Here is a 24002-nt window from a genome sequence, read left to right as displayed (position 1 = left end):
AACAAATGGAAAAAGTTGAGAATGTGATTCTGGGAAAGAAAAAGTTTTGTTTGTGTTTTAGGTCGGAGTCCCCAACCCCCAGGCCTCAGACCGGTAAGGGTCTGCACAGCAGGAGGGGAGCGGCGGGGCGAGCCAGCGAAGCTTCATCTGCCGCCCCCCATGGCTCACACTGCCGCCTGAACCATCCCCCCCAACCCCTGTCCGTGGAAGAATCATCTTCCATCTTCCGCGAAACCGGTCCCTGGTGCCAAGAAGGTTGGGGACTGCTGTTTTAGGTGACATTAGGTCAGCTGTGCAGACATATAGGCAGCTGGAGATATAGGACGATGGTGTGGCTGAGAGGCCATGCCTGGAATGGTAGCTTGGGGTTTCTCTTTCTCGAGGAGGGAAAAGAATGAAGCTTTAGTAAAACTCCACAGAAGAAGGGAGAAAATGAGATGAAGAAACAGTGTTCTAAGAGAAAAGCAAGGAAGTACAATGTCTCTCAAGCCCAGTAAGAAATCAATGGTTTCAAACATAGCAAAGTTTTCTACCACAGGCTATTAAAGATAGCATGGAGCTGGAAGCAGAGGGTATACATTTTATTTTATTTTATTTACTTTTTAATTTATTTGGCTGCACCGGGTCTTAGTTGCAGCATGCGGAATCTAGTTCCCTGACCAGGGATCGAACCCAGGCCCCCTGCATTGGGAGCTCAGAGTCTTAACCACTGGACCACCAGGGAAGTCCCAGAGGATACACATTTTATTTAAAAAAAGAAAAAAAAGAGTAGAAAACAACATGGTGATTTGAAAGTGTCAAGTGAAGGTATAGTATTGTTTGTCCTAAATTAATGAAGGATTGAATGAATAGAGTAGGAGAATTTTAACTTGTTATGGAAGGATATTCATGGAAGCTTCCTTAGGAGGTTGAAATGAGTGGGACTGCAAGCCAAGGTGCAGAAGGTAACTTCAGCTCAGAAGAGCAAGGCCAAATACTGAACCAGAAAATGAAGAATGCCAGTGGGTAGAATGTAGTAAATACGTAAGAATAGTGAGAAAGGGGGCCTGGTTATGCAACACAAAGAAAAATATAAGGATAGAGAGATAGGATTTGTTGGGAGGGTGGAAGGGTGGAAGGAATTGTGTGGGTGGTGGGCTATGGGGATGGTTACAATTTGAAATTATCTATTGTACAGGAAGGTTCAAAGTCTTGGCCTCTCACCCCCAGAGTTACAAGTCAAGCATCTGAGAGTGAAAAGTAGTATCTCAAGTACCAAACAACCTCAGCCAGTTTATTCTGGATCCAGATCCTCCATTTTGTAAACCATGGGGGCCTTCTTCTCTTCACAACATAGTTGTCGGTTGCCCTCTGCTGGTCAATTTTGGTCTTGGCTCTTCAGATATTTAAATTTGAGAGTGTGTGCAAAATGGGATTTGGTAGGAAGTCCAGTACAGAATCTATTAGATTCTATTCATTCAGTACATTTTTTTTTATCACATCTATGTCTAAGGCCTAGTAGAGGAGGTACAAACAAATAAAATACACAGTCCTTACTCTCAAGAAGCTTACAGTCCAGTCTGAGTGAAGATTAAAGCATGTACACATGACTATGTTAAAAAACACCCATGTACGCAAAAAGGTTTTTTTGGAGTGGCTTATATGTGCCAAGAGTGTATATTCTATGGGGGAAGAAGGATTTCACATAGAAAGATTAGAGAATAGGATATGGTGGGAGACAGGTGGTTAGAGAAGACTTCCCAGGAGAACCAACATTTAAGTGGAGACTGAGAAGAAGGTAAGGATGAGAAAGATTATTTCAGGCAGAGAGCAGCATGAACACAGAAAAATACTATATGCCACCAGGAACTAACAGAATACCAGTGGATGAAATGTAGTGAATATGAAAAAGTGGGGAGAAAAAAAGGGACCAGGTCATGAAATACAAAAAGCAACCATGGAAGGGTTTAAGGTCCCCAGCTACCTTAAACCGGGGTAGTGTGGATGCTTTAGTGAAGCTTTATATATACATCAACTCATGTGGTCCTCAAAAGTACCCCTACCTTCAGCAAGTGGTGGGTCCAGCCTACACTCACCTCTGAGAAAAGTGGACACAGTTGAGACTATTTAGGAGGTAGAATAATGTAACTTGTTTTATTTTATTTTAATTAATTTTTGCAGAAGCGTGTCAAAGGAGATGCCTTGCATTCAACCTAGTGGATGGTGGTGGTAAGTTCTAGCTGTTGTAATCAAGAACCTCAAAGAGGAGGGGTAAAAAGACGGGGAGGATGGAAAATAATAATGGTGTGGGGGCCAGGGGGAAGGAAGTGGTGAGGGAAAAACAGCATGAATGGAAAAAACAGCATAAGCAATGATAGGAAGGTGGGAAACTCCAAAGTGTAAATGTGTAAAAAGCTCTGTGAATTACCCTTGAACCCCCCTGCCCCCTGGGGAACCTTCTTGGAGATGTGGCTGTGCAAGAAATAAAATACAAAGAGAACATCTTCAACAGGTATCCTAGATATTCCCCACAGTGAGCAATTGGGAATAGGAAGAACGAGCTGAGGTGAGTACAGGAGGGTTAGAGGCTAGAGAAGGATTAATACCCTAGCTAGGAACTTGGAACATGGAGAATTTAGAACACATAATGAGCACTCAATAAAAAGTGAGTTATCTTCGCACACTCTGGCTCCAGCTAGCTTGGCAGCGTTCATGATTCAATAGGTTACTCCCCACTAGCCCTGTGATACCTGAGGTGCAGCTCTTCACAGCAATCCCAGTGAGAGAATGCCTTGTTTCCCGGGTCTTCATTGTAATCAGACCTACAAGATGTGACGTCTGGTCATGAAATCCAGAGGTGCCCTCTTTACCTGGAAACTCCAGTTTTGACTATTATAGCACAACAGTTATTCACATTCCCGAACAAAACTTAACCTTTCTTCAACCAAATCCTTTGCTATGCCCTCCCAAAAGAATGAAACAAGGTATGCCAAAACTCTGCTTGCAAACCTGAAGTTACAGAACTCTGAAAGTGCCTTGTATCCTAGCAGCCAATACAGTGGTGCATAATTACGCTTCTCATGGTCACCCTCATTCCCGCCCCCTCCCCCCAAATCCAGAGGTGAGACCTTCTGGCTTCTGTTTCTGAGACAAAGGGAAGTGCACGAAAGACACGTGGAAGACAAGGGGCTCCCTTCACACACTCTTGAGGAGAAAAAAAAAAAAGCGGCCGTCACGAACAGGATTCGAACCTGTGCGGGGAAACCCCATTGGATTTCGAGTCCAACGCCTTAACCACTCGGCCACCGTGACTTCCAAAACCACTCTCCGCCGCGCATTTACAGAAGGGGTCCGCATAGCGACCCGGAGGGAGTGCGACACAGGGAAGCCGGGCCAGGCCCAAACACACACACCCTGTGACCTCCTCCCGCCCCGCTCCTTACCTCTTCCTCCACGCCGCTCAGAGGAATAGAGTCTGGTGGACCGGGTGACCCAAGGAAGGAGGGTCTCCCGCCCCACGAAGATGAGGGTCTTAAGGAGCGTAAAGCTATTCAGGAGGCGACGGTGAGGCCTGCAGAGGAAGCAGTTGGAGAGGAGGGGCTGGGCCCCCAGGGTAGCGGCTAGGGGACTCCTCGGGTTACGGAGTGAGAGGCGGACCTGGGACATGGCCTTAGGGGCGAAGGAGGCTCAGAAAGAGCGTAAACGGCGAACTCCTGGGGATGGATGAAAGGAAAGAACTTCTTGCGGAAAGGGGTCCGGGGTTCCTTGGGATTAGGGGTTCCGTGGGGTTAGAAATGGGCAAGGTGAGGACTACCCGGAGCTATGGGCTGGGGGCTTCTCATGCCACGGGCATCCCCTTGGGGTAGGATAGAGAGGTACCCCACTTCCCGGGCTGAAAGACAAGAAGAGAAAAGGCTTCAGGTCGGTAAAGGGCGATCTCAGGGGAGTGTGCGCCCCCTCCAGGAAACAGCCTCCTCCCCGAAGCTCCGGCAGCTCCCACCGCCGCCGCCGCCGCCTCCGGGGAGGCCGCCAGGGTCCGCCCAGCGCCCCGCGCTCCGTCGCCGCCGCGTGCGGCCAGCCGGCAGGGGGCGCTGCGCGGGCCGGGGCCAGCCTAGGCGGCGGGAGGCGGCGGCCGCGGCGGCGGCGGGAGGCGGCGGGAGGCGGGCGGAGGAGGAGGCGGGAGCTGAGCGGGGCGGGCGGCGGCGGGGCCCGAGCCCGAGAAGATGGCGGTGCGGAAGAAGGACGGCGGCCCCAACGTGAAGTACTACGAGGCCGCGGACACCGTGACCCAGTTCGACAACGTGCGGCTCTGGCTCGGCAAGAACTACAAAAAGGTACGCGGGCAGGGCCGCGCGGGGCCCGGGGGCGGGACAAAGGGACCGAGGGGGCCCGCGGCCCCCCCGGATCCTGCCCACCCTCCCGCGGCCCGCGGCCCGCGGCCCCTCCCCCGCGGCGTCCTGAGCGGCCCCAGCGCGCCCTCCGCCGCCCCGCGCCCCTCCTCCAGCCTCTTTTACCGCCCCCCCCAGCCTCTGATTCCAGCCCCCGCCCCCACTGCTGCGCCCTCTGCCCCTTGTTTTTCTCCGCTGGCCCGGCGGGTCCCGGTGCCAGCTGCCCACCCTCCATAAGCCATCGCTTTGCGGGCTTTTCCGGGAGAGACGGCCGGGGGTGGACGGGGTGCCGAATGCACACCCCCCACACACACACACAGCGTGCCCGGCACGGTGCCCGCCAGAGCTCCCCACGGGGCCAGGTACCAGCAAGGCTGAGGCCTCCCCGGTGCTTTGTGTGTGTTCAGAGAGATGATGAAAGCGGGAGGGTAAACAGCTACAGAGCAGGCCCTCGACTGCTCATCAGCCTGAAAAAGGCCCCCACCCCGGGATCACCTGTCTATCGCTCGTCCCCCATCTCCGTACAAGGGGCAACAGAACCTCTTTGGGAGTCAGGGTATAGGAGTTCCTGGGCAGCTACCCCTTATAAAACCATTCCTCAGCTTCACATTGAAGTCACCTCACCACCTGGCCTTGCATTGCCTTGGGTTTGGGGTTCAGAGTCTAGGACACACTTTATGTCCGTAGTCCCCCATCCCATAACAGGAGATATAAGGTAGTGAACAAAGGGTTCAAGCCTTACCTGTCTTTTCTACCAGATCTCTTCCTGGTGTTGTCTTTGTCTATAGGCCTGGTTGAAAGGAGCATCTCTACATAGGGCTTTTCTCTGGAGATGGTCTGCCCTTCTTCCTTCTCACTACCCCCAGTTAGGGGTTCTCTTTCTGACTTTCCTTCAGCTCCCCAGTTCTTCCTGCCCAGCTTTGCAGCCTGTCAGAAGTGTGATGGGTGGTTTAGGAGAACGCCCCCCTGATCCTGGTCATGAGCCTGGGAGGTCTCTCTGGGTGTCAGGATCTTGACAAACAGCTGCTGGGTCTGTGGCTTGTCTGTACCCCAGCGTGAGGCTCTGGTTCCCAGGCGTCTACCTTTGACCTTTTGGAAGGGAGATCAGTCTAGGGGTTTAGTCTGTGGCCCTGGGGGGATTGACAGCCTGTGACCTGGTTCAGCTTTCAAGCTCTTAGCTCTCTGTCATTTGCCTTTTCTTTCAGGGATCTCTTTACACCTCCCACTGAAAGGTGCACTTTTCTCTGTGATCAGGGTTGAGGAAAAAGGGGTCAAAAGGTAAAGAGAAAGTTAGCCTCTTGGCACAGTTTTTAAATGAGAACAGAAGGCTAGGATGCTAGGTAGCATAATATGGAAATATTTAAGAAGGCCCAGGGTTGCTTGTCTCCGATACAGTTTCCTCAGAAAGGACAGATGTTGTCTTGCTATTTCCCACCAGGCTGGGTAGTAGCTGGTCTTTTTTTTCCATCTAGCAAGGCCTCTGAAGACATTTGTGCCCAGTCCTAGCAGAAGCAGAATGTACAAACTATTCTCTCAGTCCGTTTGCCCTACCTTACTTCTTTGCATCTTTTTTATTAGGCTGTATTATCGAGGGAATCTTGACCTTCCACAAAGTTACCCCAAGGAGTAGACTGTTGTCTCGCTTAGAGCCTTGAAGATGTTGCTTCTGTGGCCTGAACTCCGTGAATCTTCAGAATTTTACAACTCTCAGTGCTGTTGTCTAGAGATCAGGGTCCTGCAACTCCATTTTTAGGGTGTTGCTGAGGGAGAGTAGGAGACTGCCTTTACCTCCAACACCAAAGACTGGTAACCTAGGCTGGAGGCAGCAGAATTTCAACTTCTTGGTGAGGGGCATCTAGGGCCTTCCTTCTGCCATTTTCTTTTTAGAGACTAGACACGTGGGGGAAGAAGACACTATTTCTTTCTGCCCCAGATGCTTCCAGAGCTCCTGGGGAAGAAATAAGGGAGATGGTGGATAATTGATCTGGGGTCTATTTTTCTTTCCTTTTCCCTGTTTCCCCAGTATATACAAGCTGAACCACCTACCAACAAGTCCCTGTCTAGCCTGGTTGTACAGTTGCTACAATTTCAGGAAGAAGTTTTTGGCAAACATGTCAGCAATGCACCGCTCACTAAACTGCCGGTGAGTGCAAAAAGCACGGGGGCAAAGCCTCCAAACCCGAGAGGGAGTTGTTTTTTTTTGTGTTTTTGTAAATTTCGTAATTTTTGAGATTTGGGTTATTTCCTACCATCCCTTTCCCTGGTTGGGGTGTTACTGGCTTAGCAGAGTCCCCAGTTTACCATTCCCTTTGTCCTAGGAATATTCTGTGCAACAGGTTATCTCACGGTGTCTAAGCTCAGTCATGAAAGTCATGGCATGGTTAAAACATATGAGATTTGGATTTGCACAAGCTTGTGTTCAAATCCTGGCTCTGCCACTTGGTGTCTCTGTGATCTTGGACAAGCCATTTATACCTTTTGAGTCTTGGTTTCTTCATCTCTCCATGGGATTAATACACCTACCTTGTAGGGTTTCTGTAATGGTTAACGAGGTAACCCAGTAAAGCACATGCGGGGCTTTGTGAATATTGGTTTCTTTCTCTCCTCTCTTCCAGGCCTCATGATAGAATGGCACAGGGGTTAAAGAATTCCAGCTTCAAGAGGGAGATCAATTCAGTATAGGATTTTGTGAAAGGATTGTTAAAGTCATAAGAAAATTTAGGATGTAACTCTCACATACTTCTTCCCTTCTCAATTTTGTAGATCAAATGTTTCCTAGATTTCAAAGCAGGAGGCTCCCTGTGCCACATACTTGCAGCTGCCTACAAATTCAAGAGTGACCAGGGATGGTGAGATGCCTTCTCTTCTCTCTGTGCTTCTTACATGTAGTTTAGAGGGAATCCCCCTTTATGATTCCCTGGGGTCTTTGTGGGGTGGGAGAGCCTAGTCATTCTTGCAAGTCTCTTACTTTGCTAGGTCAGTAGGCCTGACCTGCTAGGTTGGCTGGGAGTCAGAGCCAAAATAGTCTCCAAGAATGAGTGAGTATGTGTATGTGCATCAGTGTGTGTATTGTAGAGGAAAAGGGATTCTTAGGTTGGCATCTCAAGCTTTTCTTTGTCCTTTTGCACTAAGTACAAAGTGATTCACGGAGTTATGATCAGTGAACCCCAGATCCCAGGTGATTTTGGCAAAGCTGAGGGCACGATTGCCTCCTAATTTCCCATGTTAAAAAAGTCACATACTCTGACCTCATCCCCAGACTTGAGCTATACCACTCACTAGATTATTGCCTCTTTACAAGGCGGCGTTACGATTTCCAGAATCCATCACGCATGGACCGCAACGTGGAAATGTTCATGACCATTGAGAAATCCTTGGTGCAGGTAATAGGAACCTCCTCCATCCATCTCCCTTCCCTTGGTGAGAATCCAAAACCCCTTCCCTGTAATCTCATCCCATTTATTTCTTCTCCCTACAGAATAATTGCCTGTCTCGACCTAACATTTTTCTGTGCCCAGAAATTGAACCCAAACTGCTAGGGAAATTAAAAGACATTATCAAGAGACATCAGGTGAGTGGGTGGGTCAGGAGAGGTTTTAGAAACCCCATGACTCTCTTTCTGAAGTTTTCCGTACAAGCAGCAGCCCTGAGGTAGCCCTACCTACTTGGAAAGGTATTAGAATGAAAGCCTTGAGCCTCTCTTTCGCTGTTCCTCCCATTTCCCAGTCTTGGCAGATTTGGATCACTGTTCCTAGAGACCGCATGCGCCTGGGGGGAAGAGCATCTACTTCCACTGAGCTAGAGGTTGCCTGGTTTCAGATCAATGAAATCTTTGCTCTTTGGAACTCTATAATAACAAGCAGATGTTGTTGGGACATACAGGGACATAAAATCGACTGTACGTTTCCCATGTGTGACAGCTTATCTACTCAGAGGATTATCTGCAATTTAAAATTCTTTGATTTGTCTCCATTATTTGCACAATCCCAGCTGTTTCTCTCTGCCACTTAGCTGATGTGTGCTTAGAGAATGCAAACCAACTTCAATACCATTCTGAGCAAAATATGATGAGGAAGGCAGATCTGTGGTTAAACCTTACTTTGGTTTATTTACATCCATGAGTAATTCGGAGGGGACCATACTTACCTGCTTCTCCTTGTGCCATCCAGGGAACGGTCACTGAGGATAAGAACAATGCCTCCCATGTTGTGTATCCTGTCCCAGGGAACCTGGAGGAAGGTGAGACCAGGGTTTTCTTGGTCACTGCAGTGGACAGCTTGGACTAGGAGGTGGAGGACTGCTTAGCAGCTATGCAGTGCCTGGGCTCCTCTCTCCTTTCAGCCCTGAAGCCTCTTACCACCTTTGTTCCTATTTCCAGATCCCCTGCTGCAACAGGAGTTGTGTACAGAGTTATTTTGTGTGTATCTCCCTTTAGCTTATGTTTCTCTCTGCTCTGTCTCTATCCCCAGAGGAATGGGTACGGCCAGTCATGAAGAGGGATAAGCAGGTTCTTCTGCACTGGGGCTACTATCCTGACAGGTGAGGATGGGTTCCTGGGGCAGGTTTAAGTACAAGAGCCAGACTGAGAAGCCCTAGAACATCTAGTAAAGCGAGAAGGCACTCTTCGAGGGTTATTTTTAGGTCTAACGTTAATTTGTTCTCCTCCCACCTATTACGCGAATCCTCTGTCTTGGGGGAAGTTTGGACTTATTGGACAAGGCTTAGTCTAAAAGGATTGGGGCTTTCTGTGTGAAATGGTTAGCGTAGTATAATTTTTGGTAAGTAAACATTAGAGATAATCTTAATATCTAACAGTGGGAAAATGTTTCAGCAAATTTATATATCTAGTCAGTGGGCTATTTTGCAATCTTTAAACTGATAGAGATAACACGTGATTTGTAGATAAATATTGCAAAAAGTAGGACGTACGATAACATCTAGTATCAATGCAATTATATAAAAACAAAATTGTACAGAAAAAGTTACTGGGGGAAAAATATATACTGAGTGTCACAAGAACTTGTGTTAGAGTGATTCTTTTCTATTTTTGAAATATTTTATAGTCATTTTTATTACTTTATAGTGAAAAGAATCCCAATATTAATTGGAAAAATAATCATACCAACAAATAACCCAACAACCCATACTTTTTGTAAATGAGAAAGGTAAAAGGTTTGCACTTTATTTTTCCACAACTCTATCCCATTGATTGTGCTTTACGCTCAATTTCCCGTGGCAGTTACGACACGTGGATCCCAGCCAGTGAAATTGAAGCATCTGTGGAAGATGCTCCGACTCCTGAGAAACCTAGGAAGGTGAGCTTTCCTTGTCTGTGCCCCCTCCCCCAAGAAGAATGCCAGGGCCAGACCACTTTTTGGAGGTGAAGCAGAGGCTCCTGTGCCCTTGGGCTCCTCTGTTAAGGATCCCCAGACAGAACTGGGGCTTCCAGGCCTCTCTCCAAGACAGTCTGCCTTTGTACTTCAGGTTCATGCAAAGTGGATCCTGGACACAGACACCTTCAATGAATGGATGAATGAGGAAGACTATGAAGTAAATGATGACAAAAACCCTGTCTCCCGCCGAAAGAAGATTTCAGCCAAGACACTGACGGATGAGGTGAAAGCTCTTCTTTTCTCCTTGATCCCTTAGCACAAGTCCCAGAACAGGTCTTTGCTGGAGATTGTTGGCTGACATTTGCCCCAATTCTCCAACCTGCAGGTGAACAGCCCAGATTCGGATCGACGGGACAAGAAGGGGGGGAACTATAAGAAGAGGAAGCGCTCCCCATCCCCTTCACCGACCCCAGAAGCTAAGAAGAAGAATGCTAAGAAAGGGTAGGCCAGCCCCTAACCCGCCCCCGCCTTTACTGCTCTGTCCACACCATGGTGAAGGAAGGAAGGACAAATTGCCTCCCGTAACCACTGGGCCCTGACCTGGCTGAGCCTGAGCGGGAGGATGAGGAGGTCTTCAGCTGTCCAGTGGATACTTCTGATCCCGGCCACTAGTAAACTCACAGAGAGCTTAATCTCCAAATGAAAGGCCTTTGCCTCTTCCCATTACTCTATAGTGATGGGTTTCTCTTTGCTCAGCTCTGCCCTCAGGATTCTCTCTCCCTTTTTTATTTCCTTCCAGTTTTATTGAGGTGTAGTTGACATACAGCCCTGTATAAGTTTAAGGAATACAGTATCATGATCTGGTTTACACACATCATGAAGTGATTATCATAATACATTTGGTGAACATCTATCGTCTCATGTAGATAATAAATTAAAGAAATAGAAAAATAAATAAGTAAAAACATTTTTTTTCTTGTGCTGAGAACTCCCAGGATTTCCTGTCTTAACAACTTTCATGTGTACCGTACGGCAGTGTTAATTATATTTATCATGTTGTACCTCACCGTCTCTTTGGGAGTCTTTCTTGCTTCCCTTCCATTGGACCTCACCTTCCAGGGATTCCTTGTCCAGGGGTGACTAGATTCTCTTTCACTCTCTTTCCTTCCCAGTCCCTCAACACCTTACACCAAGTCAAAGCGTGGCCACAGAGAAGAGGAGCAAGAAGACCTAACAAAGGACATGGATGAGCCCTCACCGGTCCCCAATGTGGAAGAGGTGACATTGCCCAAGACAGGTATGGGCCAGACCAAGCTCCTGGGCCCCCGCTCCCTGTCCAGCTCTTCCTGTGTCAAACCCCCTGGGTGGGCTGGCTTCCCAGGCCCAGCTCCAGGTGTAGAGGATGTTTCCCTTCAGCTTAGCTGGTTACTGAAACCATTTTCATCAGACAAGCCTTGAACTTCATATCCGTATCTGAGTTGTGGACTGTGCTCTGCCTCCAAACTCTTTTTTATTACACACCGTCAGTAAAATATATTTGAGCACAAATTATACACGTGTACTATTTACCACTACTTTAGGAGCGTTATAAAACACATACATTGTCTAAAACTGGGCAAATGTAGAGGATAAGATTAAAAAATATAAAGAGAGGTTCTGATATTCTTTGCCTGTATTTCAGTGGACCCTCTTTTGCGTCCCCATTTTGGAGACCATTGCTCTGCAGTACTGGTTTACAGTCTGTATTCCATAGACATCCAGGAGTGGGTTTCCGGAGTAGGATAGGGGAGGCCACTGAGAGAGAGGGGTTCCGGCTTCCACCCCCTCATCAATCAGAGCAGCTCTCCTCTCTATTTATGTTTTCTCCTGAGCTGCTGTGTATGAATTCAGTGGAGGAAAATGTCCTCTGCTTTCAAAAATGTTTAAGATCCAACTACTCCTCTACAGAGTGATTTGGTCAGACTCTGTCTCAGTCCATGAAGAACTTACAGACGCATGAATGGAGATAAGGGCCAATCAAAGACAAGAATGATTGATGAGTGTTCATAGAGTAGAAGATGCTTCTTTATAAGAAAAAAGTTGAGTTAAATGAATTTTTGGTTGGGGAAGGGGAGAAAGTGGCAGGAAGGGGAGAAAGTTTCAAGCCACAGAATGATTGTGACTGGAGGAAGTTGCTACGTTTTGTGATCAGATGGGGCAAGCTTTTGGAGAAAGTGAGCTCTCTGGAACTGTTAGCAGTGGAGAGGCGAGGGCTTGATTTAGGCAGAACCTGTCTGTGAAAATGACTCTCTCCCCTGGCAGTCAATACTAAGAAGGACTCGGAGTCAGCCCCAGTCAAAGGAGGCACCATGACTGACCTGGGTAAGATGGGGAGCTTGGGGCAGGGTGGTCAACGCCTAAAGGAGGGGAGGGGAGGCTGCCACCTGCCCCTAGCCTGCCGGGACCTTTCCGAAAGCACACTAGTTCTGCGGCCCCTGAGGAGGCTCCAGCCTGCTATCTTGCTGTCTCTTTCTTTCAGATGAACAAGAGGATGAAAGCATGGAGACCACGGGCAAGGTGGAGCCAGTTTAGAGAGGCCCTACCTCTCTATGTGATTCTGACTTGTGATTATAAAGTTCCTTCTACCCAGAACTTTCCACTGCCCAGACTTCTCCCACCCGATTTCTAGCTGTTGCTCAAAACTCTGACGCTTTGAGTCCTGGGGCCCAGAACTGTTCATTCCCATCCCGTCTTTAGTGCCCACATTCCTGGGGTATAGGAGAAGCAGGGGGTTGCTAGGGGCAAGATGGGAATGCTGAGAGTCCAGCAGCCTCCATACTCGCAGGATGAGGATGAGAACAGCACGGGGAACAAGGGGGAGCAGACCAAGAATCCGGACCTGCATGAGGACAACGTGACCGAACAGACCCATCACATCATCATCCCAAGCTATGCTGCCTGGTTTGACTATAATAGGTATCGGTGCTCCACCTTCTCACTAAATCCTCATTTTCCTGCTCCACAGATCAACATGTTGTTCCTCCTCCTGCCTCCAAATGAGTTACCTCTTCCTCAGCCAGGTAGACCGGGGTACAGTTCAGTTTTAGGGAAGCTCCTGGTCTCAGAGTCTTCCAGCCCTGGCGGAGAGTTCTCCCCAAGCGTCTCATTCCTTCCTGCTGCCCCATCTTCCAGGCTTTTCCTCCCTTTGGGGTCTCACCTCTCCTCTAGAGCCTCCGAATGCACCCTTTCTTGTCTTGCAGTGTTCATGCCATAGAGCGGCGGGCTCTCCCTGAGTTCTTCAACGGCAAGAACAAGTCCAAGACTCCAGAAATGTAAGGAAATCTCAGCTCATGATGCTCTGCCTCCTGTGTCCCCATTTGTTCCTCCCAGTCCAGTGTGGCAAACATTTCTTGAGCTCCTTCCATGAGCCAGGCACTGTGCTAGGCTTACAGAGACATGGTCTCTGCCCACAGGCAGCCTCAGCCCAGCACTGTGACCACTGCTCTCTAGGATTTGCCTGGGGGCCATGTTAAGCATATGCCTCTTCTGCTCAAAACAGGTATCTGCTCCGGTGCCTACAGAGCCTCTCCATCCATAATTACTCATGCTGTCTAAAATGCACATGTCTCTAGCATAAGTAGTAGCTTTGACTAAAATATAACTGACTGCTATTGGTCCCTTAGAGTAGGTTTTGATAGGAAAAAATGGGAGGAGGAACTATTAAGACCCAAGTCTGTGAATTTAAGGGATGGAGAGATGTGTTTTGTAAAGTCTGGGCTTGGGGCTCAGAAGTCTTCATCTCCTTCAAGGCTCCTCCTGCCGGGCCAAATCTGCCTGGCTTCAGTTTGGTGTTTTCCATGGTTAGGGATGCTCCAGGATATATATGGTGAGGCAGGTGGGACTTAGTGCTGAGCCCAGGCCCCCTGAGGACTGAACCAGCTGGCTTCCCAGCTGCTCCTCAGCTTCCCCACTCCCTGCTCCGGGGCCACCTTCCCTTCCACCATGTTTCTTTCCCTGAAGCCTGGTATGGTTCTCTCCTCCTCCTCTTCCTGGGGAGAACAGTGTGTGAAAAAGCCTTACTCTCTCCAGAGGAAGTAGTGACAGATGACAGGAGTGCAACTTGATCTGCAGGCAGAGTTGGAACTAGAACTGTTCTACACTTTGCACTCTTGGTGTAAAATAGTAAATGATAATTGCCTACATGTATTGAGAGCTTACTATCTCCCAGGCGTTATCCTAAGTGTCCTACATACCTTGACTAATTTAATATTCATGTCAGCTTTAGAAGTAGGTCCTGTTATCTTCAGTCTAGTGATAAGGAAACTGAGGTGTAGAGGTGTTAAGTCACTTGCTTAAGGTCACACAGCTCTTGAGTAGTAAAGCTGGGATCTGAGTCCTTTAGTCTGGCTCATGTTCTCAAATTTTACACTATACCACACAATAGCTACCATTTTGGGGGCTAGTACAGTGTGCCCGGCACTGTTCTAAACCTCTACAGACCTTTCTAATTCTCAATAGACACTTCATTTTACAGATGAGGAAACTGAGGTTCAAAAAGTTGAAGGCCATCACAATAGAACTAGGATTTGAACTTAGACCTTTCCACCTTTGAAACACGTTTTCTCAATACCACGCCATGCTGAGGAGGTGGAGGCACCGATCAGGACTTCCCTTTAACATCTGCCTTTGGAATTAAGGGCACTTTCTCTTACCTTTTGATTCCTTTTCAAAAGTTGGATTGAGGGAGTTCCCTGGTGGCCTAGTGGTTAGGATTCCAGGCTTTCATTGTGGTGGCCTGGGTTCAGTCCCTGGTCAGAGAACTGAGATCCTGCAAGCCGAGTGGCACAGCCAAAAAACGTTGGATGAAACATCCCCAAGTACAGCTCAGGAGATAACTCATTTAACTAAAAACCCCATCAAAGGTTTGAACCCCTCGTGTCTAGCACACAGTGACCCGCAGTGTGTATTGAGTCAGCTGCGGTGTTCTTCTCTGTCTCTGTCACACAGGAGGAGTCCTTAGCTCTCTTATCGTTTTACCTACCCTTCAGCCCTCTCATCGTTCATCTCTCTCTTTTCTAAGCTACCTGGCCTATCGAAACTTCATGATCGACACTTACCGGCTGAACCCCCAAGAGTATCTCACGTCCACTGCCTGCCGCAGGAACCTGGCGGGTGATGTCTGTGCCATCATGAGGTGGGTCTGCAGCTGAGGGGCAGCGGGTACCTGAGGATGAATGCCCACAGATGTCTCTTGGCTGATGTAGAGAGGCCGGCAAGGAGCATAGGGGACGAGCAGGAAAGAACATCTCTAGAGAAAGGCGAAGTTCAGGTTCGGGTACGGGTGACTTAGGGAATGGCAGGGGCGCTCTCGGAAGTGTGGAGGAATGGAGGAGGGGCGCGTCCGTAGTGAAGGAGCCTACCCAGCGAGATAATGCGAGGGGAGATGTTTAGTAGCTGGGTGGGTATGGAGAGAGGCTCCTGCTGTGGATGTGGACGTGGGGTCGCTGGCATATAGGTGCTGGGAGGAGGCGGTATTTCCCAGGGAGTGGGAGGAGTGGAGAAGAGGGTGCCCCAGCTCCACCCCAGCCCTCCTCCTCGTGTGTGACCGTGTCTCTGCCTCTCTCCTCACAGGGTCCATGCCTTCCTAGAACAGTGGGGTCTTATTAACTACCAGGTGGATGCCGAGAGTCGACCAACACCAATGGGGCCTCCGCCCACCTCGCACTTCCACGTCTTGGCTGACACACCGTCTGGGCTGGTGCCTCTGCAGCCCAAGACCCCGCAGGTAGGGCGAGGGGCTGTGGGGACAGGGCGGGATTGGGCAAAACGGGGCTTCTTCGCACTTTTCTTTTTCTGGTTTTTTAGGGTAATGGTTCAGGAGTGTTTTGAGGCTTCTTCCTTTCCCAGGGGATGCAAAGGGCCACAGGAATCAGCCCCATGTATTTAGCACCCTCTCTCAGCCTTTGTGCCCAAGACTGTGAGGACTTGCTGAGGCAGAAGAGATGCTTCTTGTCCTTGGGGAGCAGACAGGCTAATAAGGGGACGGAGCGGATAGAGACAAATGGCTTAAAATTAAGTTGCATGAAATTTTTTAACTTTGTCACGTTTCCAACATTTTTTCATTTTTGCTTCATAATTTTTGTCACTTCCATTTTTTTTCCACTTCCATTTCATACATCACAAAAATTAAGAAGAGAAAAGTTACGTGGCTTGCCCAAGGTCACACGTGTAGGGTTAGAGCCTACTTGTTCAGCTCCTAAATCCTAAGAGAACCTGTAAAGATCCATGTGAATACAAGTGGATGTCATGCCAACTACAGATCTAAACAATCATTAAGGGAGTACGGAACAGTGGCATGAGTGCCCCCCAAGCTTGCGAGCTGCCCGGCATTTGCTCTTGAGGCCTCCAGGGCCTCGGCCTGGTCTTTTCCTGCCCAGCCTCCATGACGCCAAGCTCTGTCCCCCAGGGCCGCCAGGTTGATGCTGATACCAAGGCTGGGCGAAAGGGCAAAGAGCTGGATGACTTGGTGCCAGAGACGGCTAAGGGCAAGCCAGAGCTGGTAGGTGGGGTGTAGACCCCGCTGGGCTTCTTATTTGCCCCTTTATTGGGGGGCCCCTGCCCGGGAAGAAGAGCCATGAGAGCAGAGGAGCTACAGCAGTGAGGGAGGAAGTCCCGCCCAGGGGTGTCCCTGGCTGTGGGAAGGAAGCTCCTTCTGTCTGTCCTGTCTCTCTGTCTGCCCCTGGCTCCTGGCAGTCACTCGGACTCACCTCTTTCTTTCCCCTCCACAAATAGCAGACCTCTGCTTCCCAGCAAATGCTCAACTTCCCTGATAAAGGCAAGGAGAAACCGACAGACATGCAGAACTTTGGGCTGCGCACGGACATGTACACAAAGAAGAACGTCCCCTCCAAGGTACGGAGGTGCGGGCTGCCTGGGCGTGGTGCACCTTCGCTCCTTGAGGCTGCGGGCTCCTCCCTCTGACCCACCTGTGTTTCCCCTGCAGAGCAAAGCTGCGGCCAGTGCCACTCGAGAGTGGACAGAACAGGAGACCCTGCTACTCCTGGAGGTAAGTAGGGCAAGGGAAGGGGAGCCCTATGAAAATGGAAGTGGCCAGGGGGCCGGCTGCACTCGTGAGTGGGGAGAGCGTGATCTTGCCCCAGCCTCTCTCCTTCCTGGCGCCCACTGCACCTGCCCCAAGGACCAGCTCCAGGCCAGGGACTGGGACCATTTCGTTAACCCCTTGTCCTTTCTTAGTGCTACTTGCAGATCCCCCTTGGATCCAGCAGAGTATACAAATACCACAACCCAGAGAGCTTTGAAGCAGCTCCGTTTAGTGGGATGGGGGTGTTGACCTTCAAGGAAAGTGGCTAAGTGAGGTTGTGTCTCCACCACCACCAGGCACTGGAAATGTACAAAGATGACTGGAACAAAGTATCAGAGCACGTGGGAAGCCGCACACAGGACGAATGCATCTTGCATTTTCTTCGGCTTCCCATTGAAGACCCGTACCTGGAGGACTCAGAGGCCTCCCTGGGCCCCCTGGCCTACCAGCCCATCCCCTTCAGCCAGTCCGGCAACCCTGTGATGAGCACCGTGGCCTTCCTGGCCTCTGTCGTCGACCCTCGCGTGGCCTCCGCTGCTGCGAAGTCAGCCCTAGGTAATGCGGAGGGGTCCTGGCCCTCTCGGTTTGCGTTTGAAGGGCTGGGTACTCAGGCCGTGAAACCCCCTCAAGTTTGGCTGCCTTCCTGGCCTTGTCTGCTGCTGGCATCAGCCCAGGCACCTGTCCAGCTCCATGAAGGTGTAGATGAAGAGCCGGGCTTGTGAGGAAGCTCTCACAGGGAGAGCCAGAACTGCCTACCGCCCGCTCCCAGCCTCACCCTCTCTGGGTCTTACAGAAGAGTTCTCCAAAATGAAGGAAGAGGTACCTACAGCCTTGGTGGAGGCCCACGTTCGGAAAGTGGAAGAAGCAGCCAAAGTGACAGGCAAAGCAGACCCAGCCTTTGGTCTGGAAAGCAGTGGCATTGCAGGAACCACCTCTGATGAGCCTGAGCGGATTGGTAAGACCTGGCACGTTCCCGGACTCCTCCCTTTTTACCAAGAGCCTGAGCCACCTGGCCTCCCCACACCATCCCTGCGTCCACTTGGCCTCAGAGCACAAGACGAATGGGGAGAATTGGTGGGGCTTTTGTTTTTCCCAGGGCTTTACCTTAGGTACCGTGGCTCCCCACTGGTCCTCCCAGTAAGATCTTGGCTAGGAGAAGGGGCTGTTGGAAGAGCGTTGTAGACAGACTGTGTCAGACATTTCCCGTTTCCTCTCCCCCGGGCCCAGAGGAGAGCGGGACTGACGAGGCGCGGGCGGAGGGCCAGGCCACAGAGGAGAAGAAGGAGCCCAAGGTATAGCGGGACCCACACAGGCTGGGAGGGCAGAGGGGACAGGCGTGGACCGCGGTGGGGGGAGCCGGCTCCGTTCAGCTCAGGCAGGCTGGGCTGAACCTCCCAAGTAAGAGGCGTAAACTCAGTTCCTGGTCTGGGCCCTCTGTGTGCGAACCAGCGCCCTGATGCTCCCCCCCTTTCCTGGGACTCCAGGAACCACGAGAAGGAGTTGGGGCTATAGAGGAAGAAGCAAAGGAGAAGACCAGCGAGGCGCCCAAGAAGGATGACGAGAAAGGGAAAGACGGCGACAGCGAGAAGGAGTCAGAGAAGAGTGACGGGGACCCGATAGGTGAGCCTCGAGCATGGTGGTTGGGGTCCAGGAAGGAAGTGAGGCTGTAGGGCTCAAGACCCTTTTCCTGGCCCAGTTGATCCTGAGAAGGAGAAGGAGCCCAAGGAAGGGCAGGAGGAAGTGCTGAAGGAAGTGGTGGAGTCGGAGGGGGAAAGGAAGACGAAGGTGGAGCGTGACATCGGCGAGGGCAACCTCTCCACCGCTGCGGCCGCTGCCCTGGCTGCCGCTGCCGTGAAGGCCAAGGTGAGGACCAGAGACCCAGGGGAGGAGGTGCCCCTTCCCTCATCTCACGTCACCTGGAAGAAATCCTTTCTTGTCATCCTTAAACGACGCTGGCCTGTTTCCTTTCCCTTTTGATCGTGAGAGGGAGACTCGGTCATCTCTTCTCTAAGCTTTTTTAAGCCTTTACCACTGGGCTTGTTTTCACCCTCTAATTATTTGACCTTGTCTTATCCTTTGCCACTCTCTCTCTCTCTTCATGTTCTTTTAAAAATATCGGTCAAGCCTGTGCTGCTTTCTGGGTTGTGACCACAGCAAGTTCTTTCTTGAAACCTGGCAGCCTCCATGCTACCCTTCTCGGTCCCGGAACGTCTTCAGCTGGGTCCTCCCACTGACAGGCCGCCCCACCCCTCCTTCCTTAGCACTTGGCTGCCGTTGAGGAGAGGAAGATCAAATCTCTGGTGGCCCTGCTGGTGGAGACCCAGATGAAAAAGTTGGAAATCAAACTCCGGCACTTTGAGGAGCTAGAGACGATCATGGACCGGGAGCGAGAAGCAGTGAGTTGTGTCCCCTGGGTGTTGGTGGGGTCCCACCTTGACACTGGGCTGGGCCCCAGTTTAGGATGGAGGGAGCAGCAGTGCAGAGAGCCTGAGGCCAACAGGGCAACACAGCAGAGCGGGCTAGCCCAGGCCGGAGCCGGAGTCAGCCCAGGCAGCTGGGGACAAGCAATCCACAGGTGCAGCCTGGAGACCGAGGTCCCACAGAAGGTCAGCTCCAGGGTCACGTTCTAGTCGGTTCTTTGACTGCTGCATCTCCAGGTCCTTGAAGGGTGCTTGGCCCATAGTAGACTCTCAATAGAGATTTGTTGAGTGATTGAACAGGTTTAAGGCGTGATGAGAGGGTAAGGGCTTCAGATCCAGGAGGTGAACTTGGAAAGGGAATGGGATGGACAAGGTGTTGAATCATTTTGATTTTGAGAAGATATAAAAGAACTAGAAGACAGGGACTCTGACCCTGATCTCCCCAACTGAAGATATCAAACATACAATATGGAGACATCAAAACCAGTTAATGCTTCAGGTATCTGACAAATGCAAATTAAGAGGTCTCCAATTAAGTATAAAAGTCCTGAGAGAGAACGAAATAAAGGCTGAAGCTCAGAGGCTAGGGAGTTGATCTGGGATGGCTTCCTAAGAGTGGTGAGTTTTTCTCCAGTTTTGAAGGAAGAAAAGAACATGATTTGACAAGAGGAACTGGAGGGGTTTTCCAGATTAAAGTAACGACAGATTCAAAGCTTTGGAGCTGAAATGAGCAAGGGCTGCCACCAGATTAAGTCCACTGCAGTGAGAAGCCAGCGGGCAGCCAGAAGACCTGGTGGGGGGAATTGGAGAGGGGAGGGCGGGGGGGCACAGAGGAAGCCAAGCACAAGGGTGAGATTTGGCGTGGGGAACTGGCAGAACGAGAGTCTGGGTTTGTCAGAAGACAAAGCAGGGGACAAGGCATTTGCCTCTGGGGTCTCCTGAACCCGAGTAACCGTTCTTCGTTGGCTCTGGCAGCTGGAGTATCAGAGGCAGCAGCTCCTGGCCGACAGACAAGCCTTCCACATGGAGCAGCTGAAGTACGCGGAGATGAGGGCCCGGCAGCAGCACTTTCAGCAAATGCACCAACAGCAGCAGCCGCCCCCGCAAGCCCTGCCCCCGGGCTCCCAGCCTGTCCCACCTGCGGGCGCTGCTGGGCCACCCGCTGTCCACGGCCTGGCTCTGGCTCCAGCCTCCATGGCCCCTGCCTCTGCGGGCAGTGGGGCCCCTCCCGGAAGCTTGGGCCCCTCTGAACAGATTGGGCAGGCAGGGTCAACTGCAGTGCCACAGCAGCAGCAAACAGCTGGAGCCCCCCAGCCTGGGGCAGTCCCACCAGGGGTACCCCCCCCTGGACCCCACGGTGAGTGGTGGGTTCTGAAGCTCTCGCTGACTGGAGGGATCCGGGTGACCGTGCCAGTTCCCCTCAGAGGGGATATGGGATAGGACTGGAGATGAGGCTCAGCCTTGATTTCTATAGATTGACCTTGGTTATATCCCTAAGCCAGCAGGGATCCCTCCCCAGTCCCAGACTTTGGGAATTTTGTTCCAAGGCTTTACCACTTATTCTAGTATCAGGAAAAAGGAAGGTGGCACCTAGGAGTGACGAGGTTATCCTCGCTGTGAAAGTGAGTTGGCAAGTGAGATTGTATGCTTCTAATCTTCTCGATCTCTCCTTTTCATTCCCAGGCCCCTCACCGTTCCCCAACCAACAAACTCCTCCCTCAATGATGCCAGGGGCAGTGCCAGGCAGCGGGCACCCAGGCGTGGCGGGTAATGCTCCTTTGGGTTTGCCTTTTGGCATGCCGCCTCCCCCCCCTGCTCCATCCATCATCCCATTTGGTAGCCTAGCCGACTCCATCAGTATTAACCTCCCCCCTCCTCCTAACCTGCATGGGCATCACCACCATCTCCCGTTCGCCCCGGCCACTCTCCCCCCCCCTAACCTGCCTGTGTCCATGGCGAACCCTCTACATCCTAACCTGCCGGCGACCACCACCATGCCATCTTCTTTGCCTCTTGGGCCGGGGCTCGGATCCGCCGCAGCCCAGAGCCCTGCCATTGTGGCAGCTGTTCAGGGCAACCTCCTGCCCAGTGCCAGCCCACTGCCAGGTGAGAAGGGTCCTGGAGGGGAGAAGGGTGAGGGAGAGGGGTCCACGTGGAGGGCTGGAGGGCAGTGGGGGTGGGCTCAGGTACTAGAGCTTCCACAATCCCTTTTTGAACGCTCTGGTAAAATTAGAACACAGGAGGGAAGGGCCTCTCTGGCTGTCCTCCACCATTCCCCAGCCTGGCAGCTGCCACCCCTGGGATGACGCTGGGGCCTTTCACTGGTGGGTCATGGAGGAGTCCTGTGGCACAGAGCATCTCCGTTGTAAACTGGAAAAACGGCTACTTGTCTGCATGATGATTGGCGTTCCCTTTGCTTGTTCCCGTCACGTTCAAGTGCCCCATGTAGAGAGTTCCCTTGGGGGCAGAAGGATGCTTTGGGGTATCCCAGTTTTCCCAGCGTATGGTGGGAAAGGGTGTCGGGGAAAGGAAGTTGTACACCGTGGGTACTCTTTCACCTCCTGTCCATTGCATGCCATGCCCGGTTGTTTGTCTGGTGGCCTGGGTCTGGAGCCCTCTCTCCTGCTCACCCCAGCTGATGCAGCTCCCTTCTCTCCACAGACCCAGGCACCCCCCTGCCTCCAGACCCCACGGCCCCGAGTCCAGGCACAGTCACCCCTGTGCCACCCACACAGTGAGGAGCCAGCCAGACATCTCTCTCCCTCACCCCCCATGGATATCAAGGTTCCAGGAACAGCCCTCTCCCCACCACTGGGACCCTTCCCCAGCCTGGAGAGTTCATCACTACGTAAGGAAAGCTCCTCCTGCCCCTCCAAAGCCCCCACCATGCCTGTCAGAGGCATGCACTTTTATATTGGATTATTCAAGGACTTCTGTTGAAAAGATGTTTCTAATGTCTGGGAGAGAAGATAGGATGGGGATGCTGCCCTCAAAGGAAGGGCTGGGGGAAGTGTTTATACAAGGCTCTAATTAACCACTTCTAAGGGTACATCCCCTCAAAACTATTGCATTTTTTATGGATTGAAAAAAAGTGAAGCTCTTTAAAAGGAAGTAGAGATTTTAAAAAAGCCACATTGGAGCTCCCTCCACCCAGTGGAAAAAATCCAACTTTTACATATTTTGAGGAGGGAGGCGAGTTTTAGTAAAGGGGAATTTAGGTTCTGGGGAGAGCTCTGGGGATAGAACAGGGTGCAGATACCTGTCTCCTCCGGCCTCTCGTTAGTGACTGAGGCAGCTCCCGAACCCCCTTGGCCACCCCACCCCCAGTTTATTCCCACTAATCTCTCCTGCTGCTTCCTCGGTGTTGCTGCTTTAGGCCACCCCAGCTCAGCCAATGGCCCCTTTCCCTCTGAATGCCAGCTTTGTGTTTTAAAGTCTCCTGCGTAGTTGATGTCAGCGTATGTGTATTTGGTGGGGACACATTTTGGGGGTTCCTGTGGCAGGCAGTAGGGGAAGAAAAGGCGCTCGGGGCTATGCTGCCTCCTGCCTGGGCTCTGTCAGCGAGCGGGCTCCCAGAAGATGTGGAGAGGGGCTCTAAGAGGATGGGAAGTCCTAAAAACGTGAAATTGTCAAAAGCACTTAAGCACCTCCTTCTTAGGGCTGGGTGGGTCACCCCGCTCACCTCTTCCCTCTCCCACCAAGACCATCAGAGCCGTGGCTGGCAGTAGCTAGGGATTCCTTGGGATTTGGGGCAGCAGCCGGGGAGGGGGTGCCCGACCTAGGGTAGGGCCGACCCCCTGCTCGCAGCTCATGGCTCAGCTCTGCTCCCCGGATCCCAGTGCCCCCAGTACCAGCTCCCCGCTCTTCGTCCTTGGTGTGAAGGCAAAAGTGACTCCAGGCTCTCCACCAGTTCTTCCTGGTTCCTCCCACCAGGCCTTGTGTTCCTCGTGTCCCCATATTTCTCTTCCTCTGCGTCTTGGCACCTTTCTTCTGTTCAAAAGTTTTCTGTAAATTTTCTCTTTTTTCTTTCTTCTTCTTTTTCTTTTTTTCTTTTTTTTTTTTTTATAAATTAATTTGCTTTAGTTCCATCTGTGGATGCCTTCTGTGTTCTCTTACCTGTGGCTGTTAGGCGGGGCGGGGGGGTGGGGAATCAGGCTGTGGGCAGCACTCCTGGAGTCTTTCGCAGTGGCGCTCGGCGGGGCTGCAGAGGCACTGGGCCTCTCTCCCAAACAGGCCAAGGGCAGCACAGCTGTCCAGACTGTACGACTGGTGCAGGGACTGGGCAGAGGCTCTCTCTCACCTGCCCTCAAAATAGCCATTTAAGACTTAGAAGGACATCGTCACATCCCAGAGATTTTGTCTATTTATCCTTTCAGAAGTGGTGGCTTCATATCTTCCCTTATTAGGCGGGGAGAAGGCAGGCATCTCAGCTACTTGTTACTGTTGGCCCCTAGCCTTGCTGAAGTGAGACAGGCTCAGGCAGTGCTAATATGGCCTGGCTTTCTTGCCAATAAACACTCCCCGGGCTCCCCGACAAAAGGCCTTCAGTGCTGGGGAGGGCTAGGAGAGGACTCAGCACCATATGGGATGGCACAAGGGTGGCCAGCGTTGGTGCTACAGGGATTTATGGCTTTCCTAATCCCCAAGGGGTAGCCTTTGTAGCATCAATAACTAAGGCCAGCATTTCTTAAATCAGGCAAAGATGGTTCCTAGAGGCCCTTTGCCGGCCGGCTTTCCCCAGCCTCTGGTCCATTGACCCCAGACTGTCCTCCCCTTCACCCTGCTCAGGAAGGAAAGCAGA

General features: G+C 51.3%; 1 protein-coding gene across 7 annotated transcripts; it reads left to right on the top strand.

Moving 5' to 3' along the window:
• Positions 1-4202: 4202 nt before the first annotated feature.
• On the top strand, positions 4203-23501 carry SMARCC2 (SWI/SNF related BAF chromatin remodeling complex subunit C2; the record flags this gene model as incomplete). Of its 7 annotated transcripts, XM_082850132.1 has the most annotated exons (30): positions 4203-4313; positions 6391-6510; positions 7131-7216; positions 7669-7750; positions 7846-7938; positions 8537-8606; positions 8837-8906; positions 9607-9682; positions 9852-9983; positions 10086-10201; positions 10873-10997; positions 12002-12061; positions 12219-12256; positions 12525-12655; positions 12940-13011; positions 14760-14873; positions 15311-15464; positions 16146-16238; positions 16472-16591; positions 16683-16745; positions 17078-17336; positions 17575-17736; positions 18009-18073; positions 18266-18401; positions 18478-18644; positions 19043-19177; positions 20177-20558; positions 20885-20968; positions 21242-21307; positions 21863-23501. In XM_082850132.1, the coding sequence occupies 30 exons, from the start codon at positions 4203-4205 to the stop codon at positions 21937-21939; spliced, it is 3459 nt and encodes a 1152-aa protein (XP_082706258.1). In that variant the 3' UTR covers positions 21940-23501. The 7 variants fall into 7 exon arrangements, with proteins under 7 accessions (XP_082706258.1, XP_082706255.1, XP_082706259.1 ...); XM_082850129.1 differs by having other exon boundaries at positions 16475-16591; positions 20885-21307; XM_082850133.1 differs by lacking the exon at positions 21242-21307.
• Between the last annotated feature and the right edge of the window lie 501 nt (positions 23502-24002).

The sequence above is a fragment of the Leucopleurus acutus genome (assembly GCF_964270905.1).
Source record: "Leucopleurus acutus genome assembly, chromosome: 11".
Classification (NCBI taxonomy): Eukaryota; Metazoa; Chordata; class Mammalia; order Artiodactyla; family Delphinidae; genus Leucopleurus; species Leucopleurus acutus.
The sequence above is the reverse complement of the archived record's forward strand: the minus strand, read 5'-3'. Positions and strand labels throughout refer to the sequence as shown.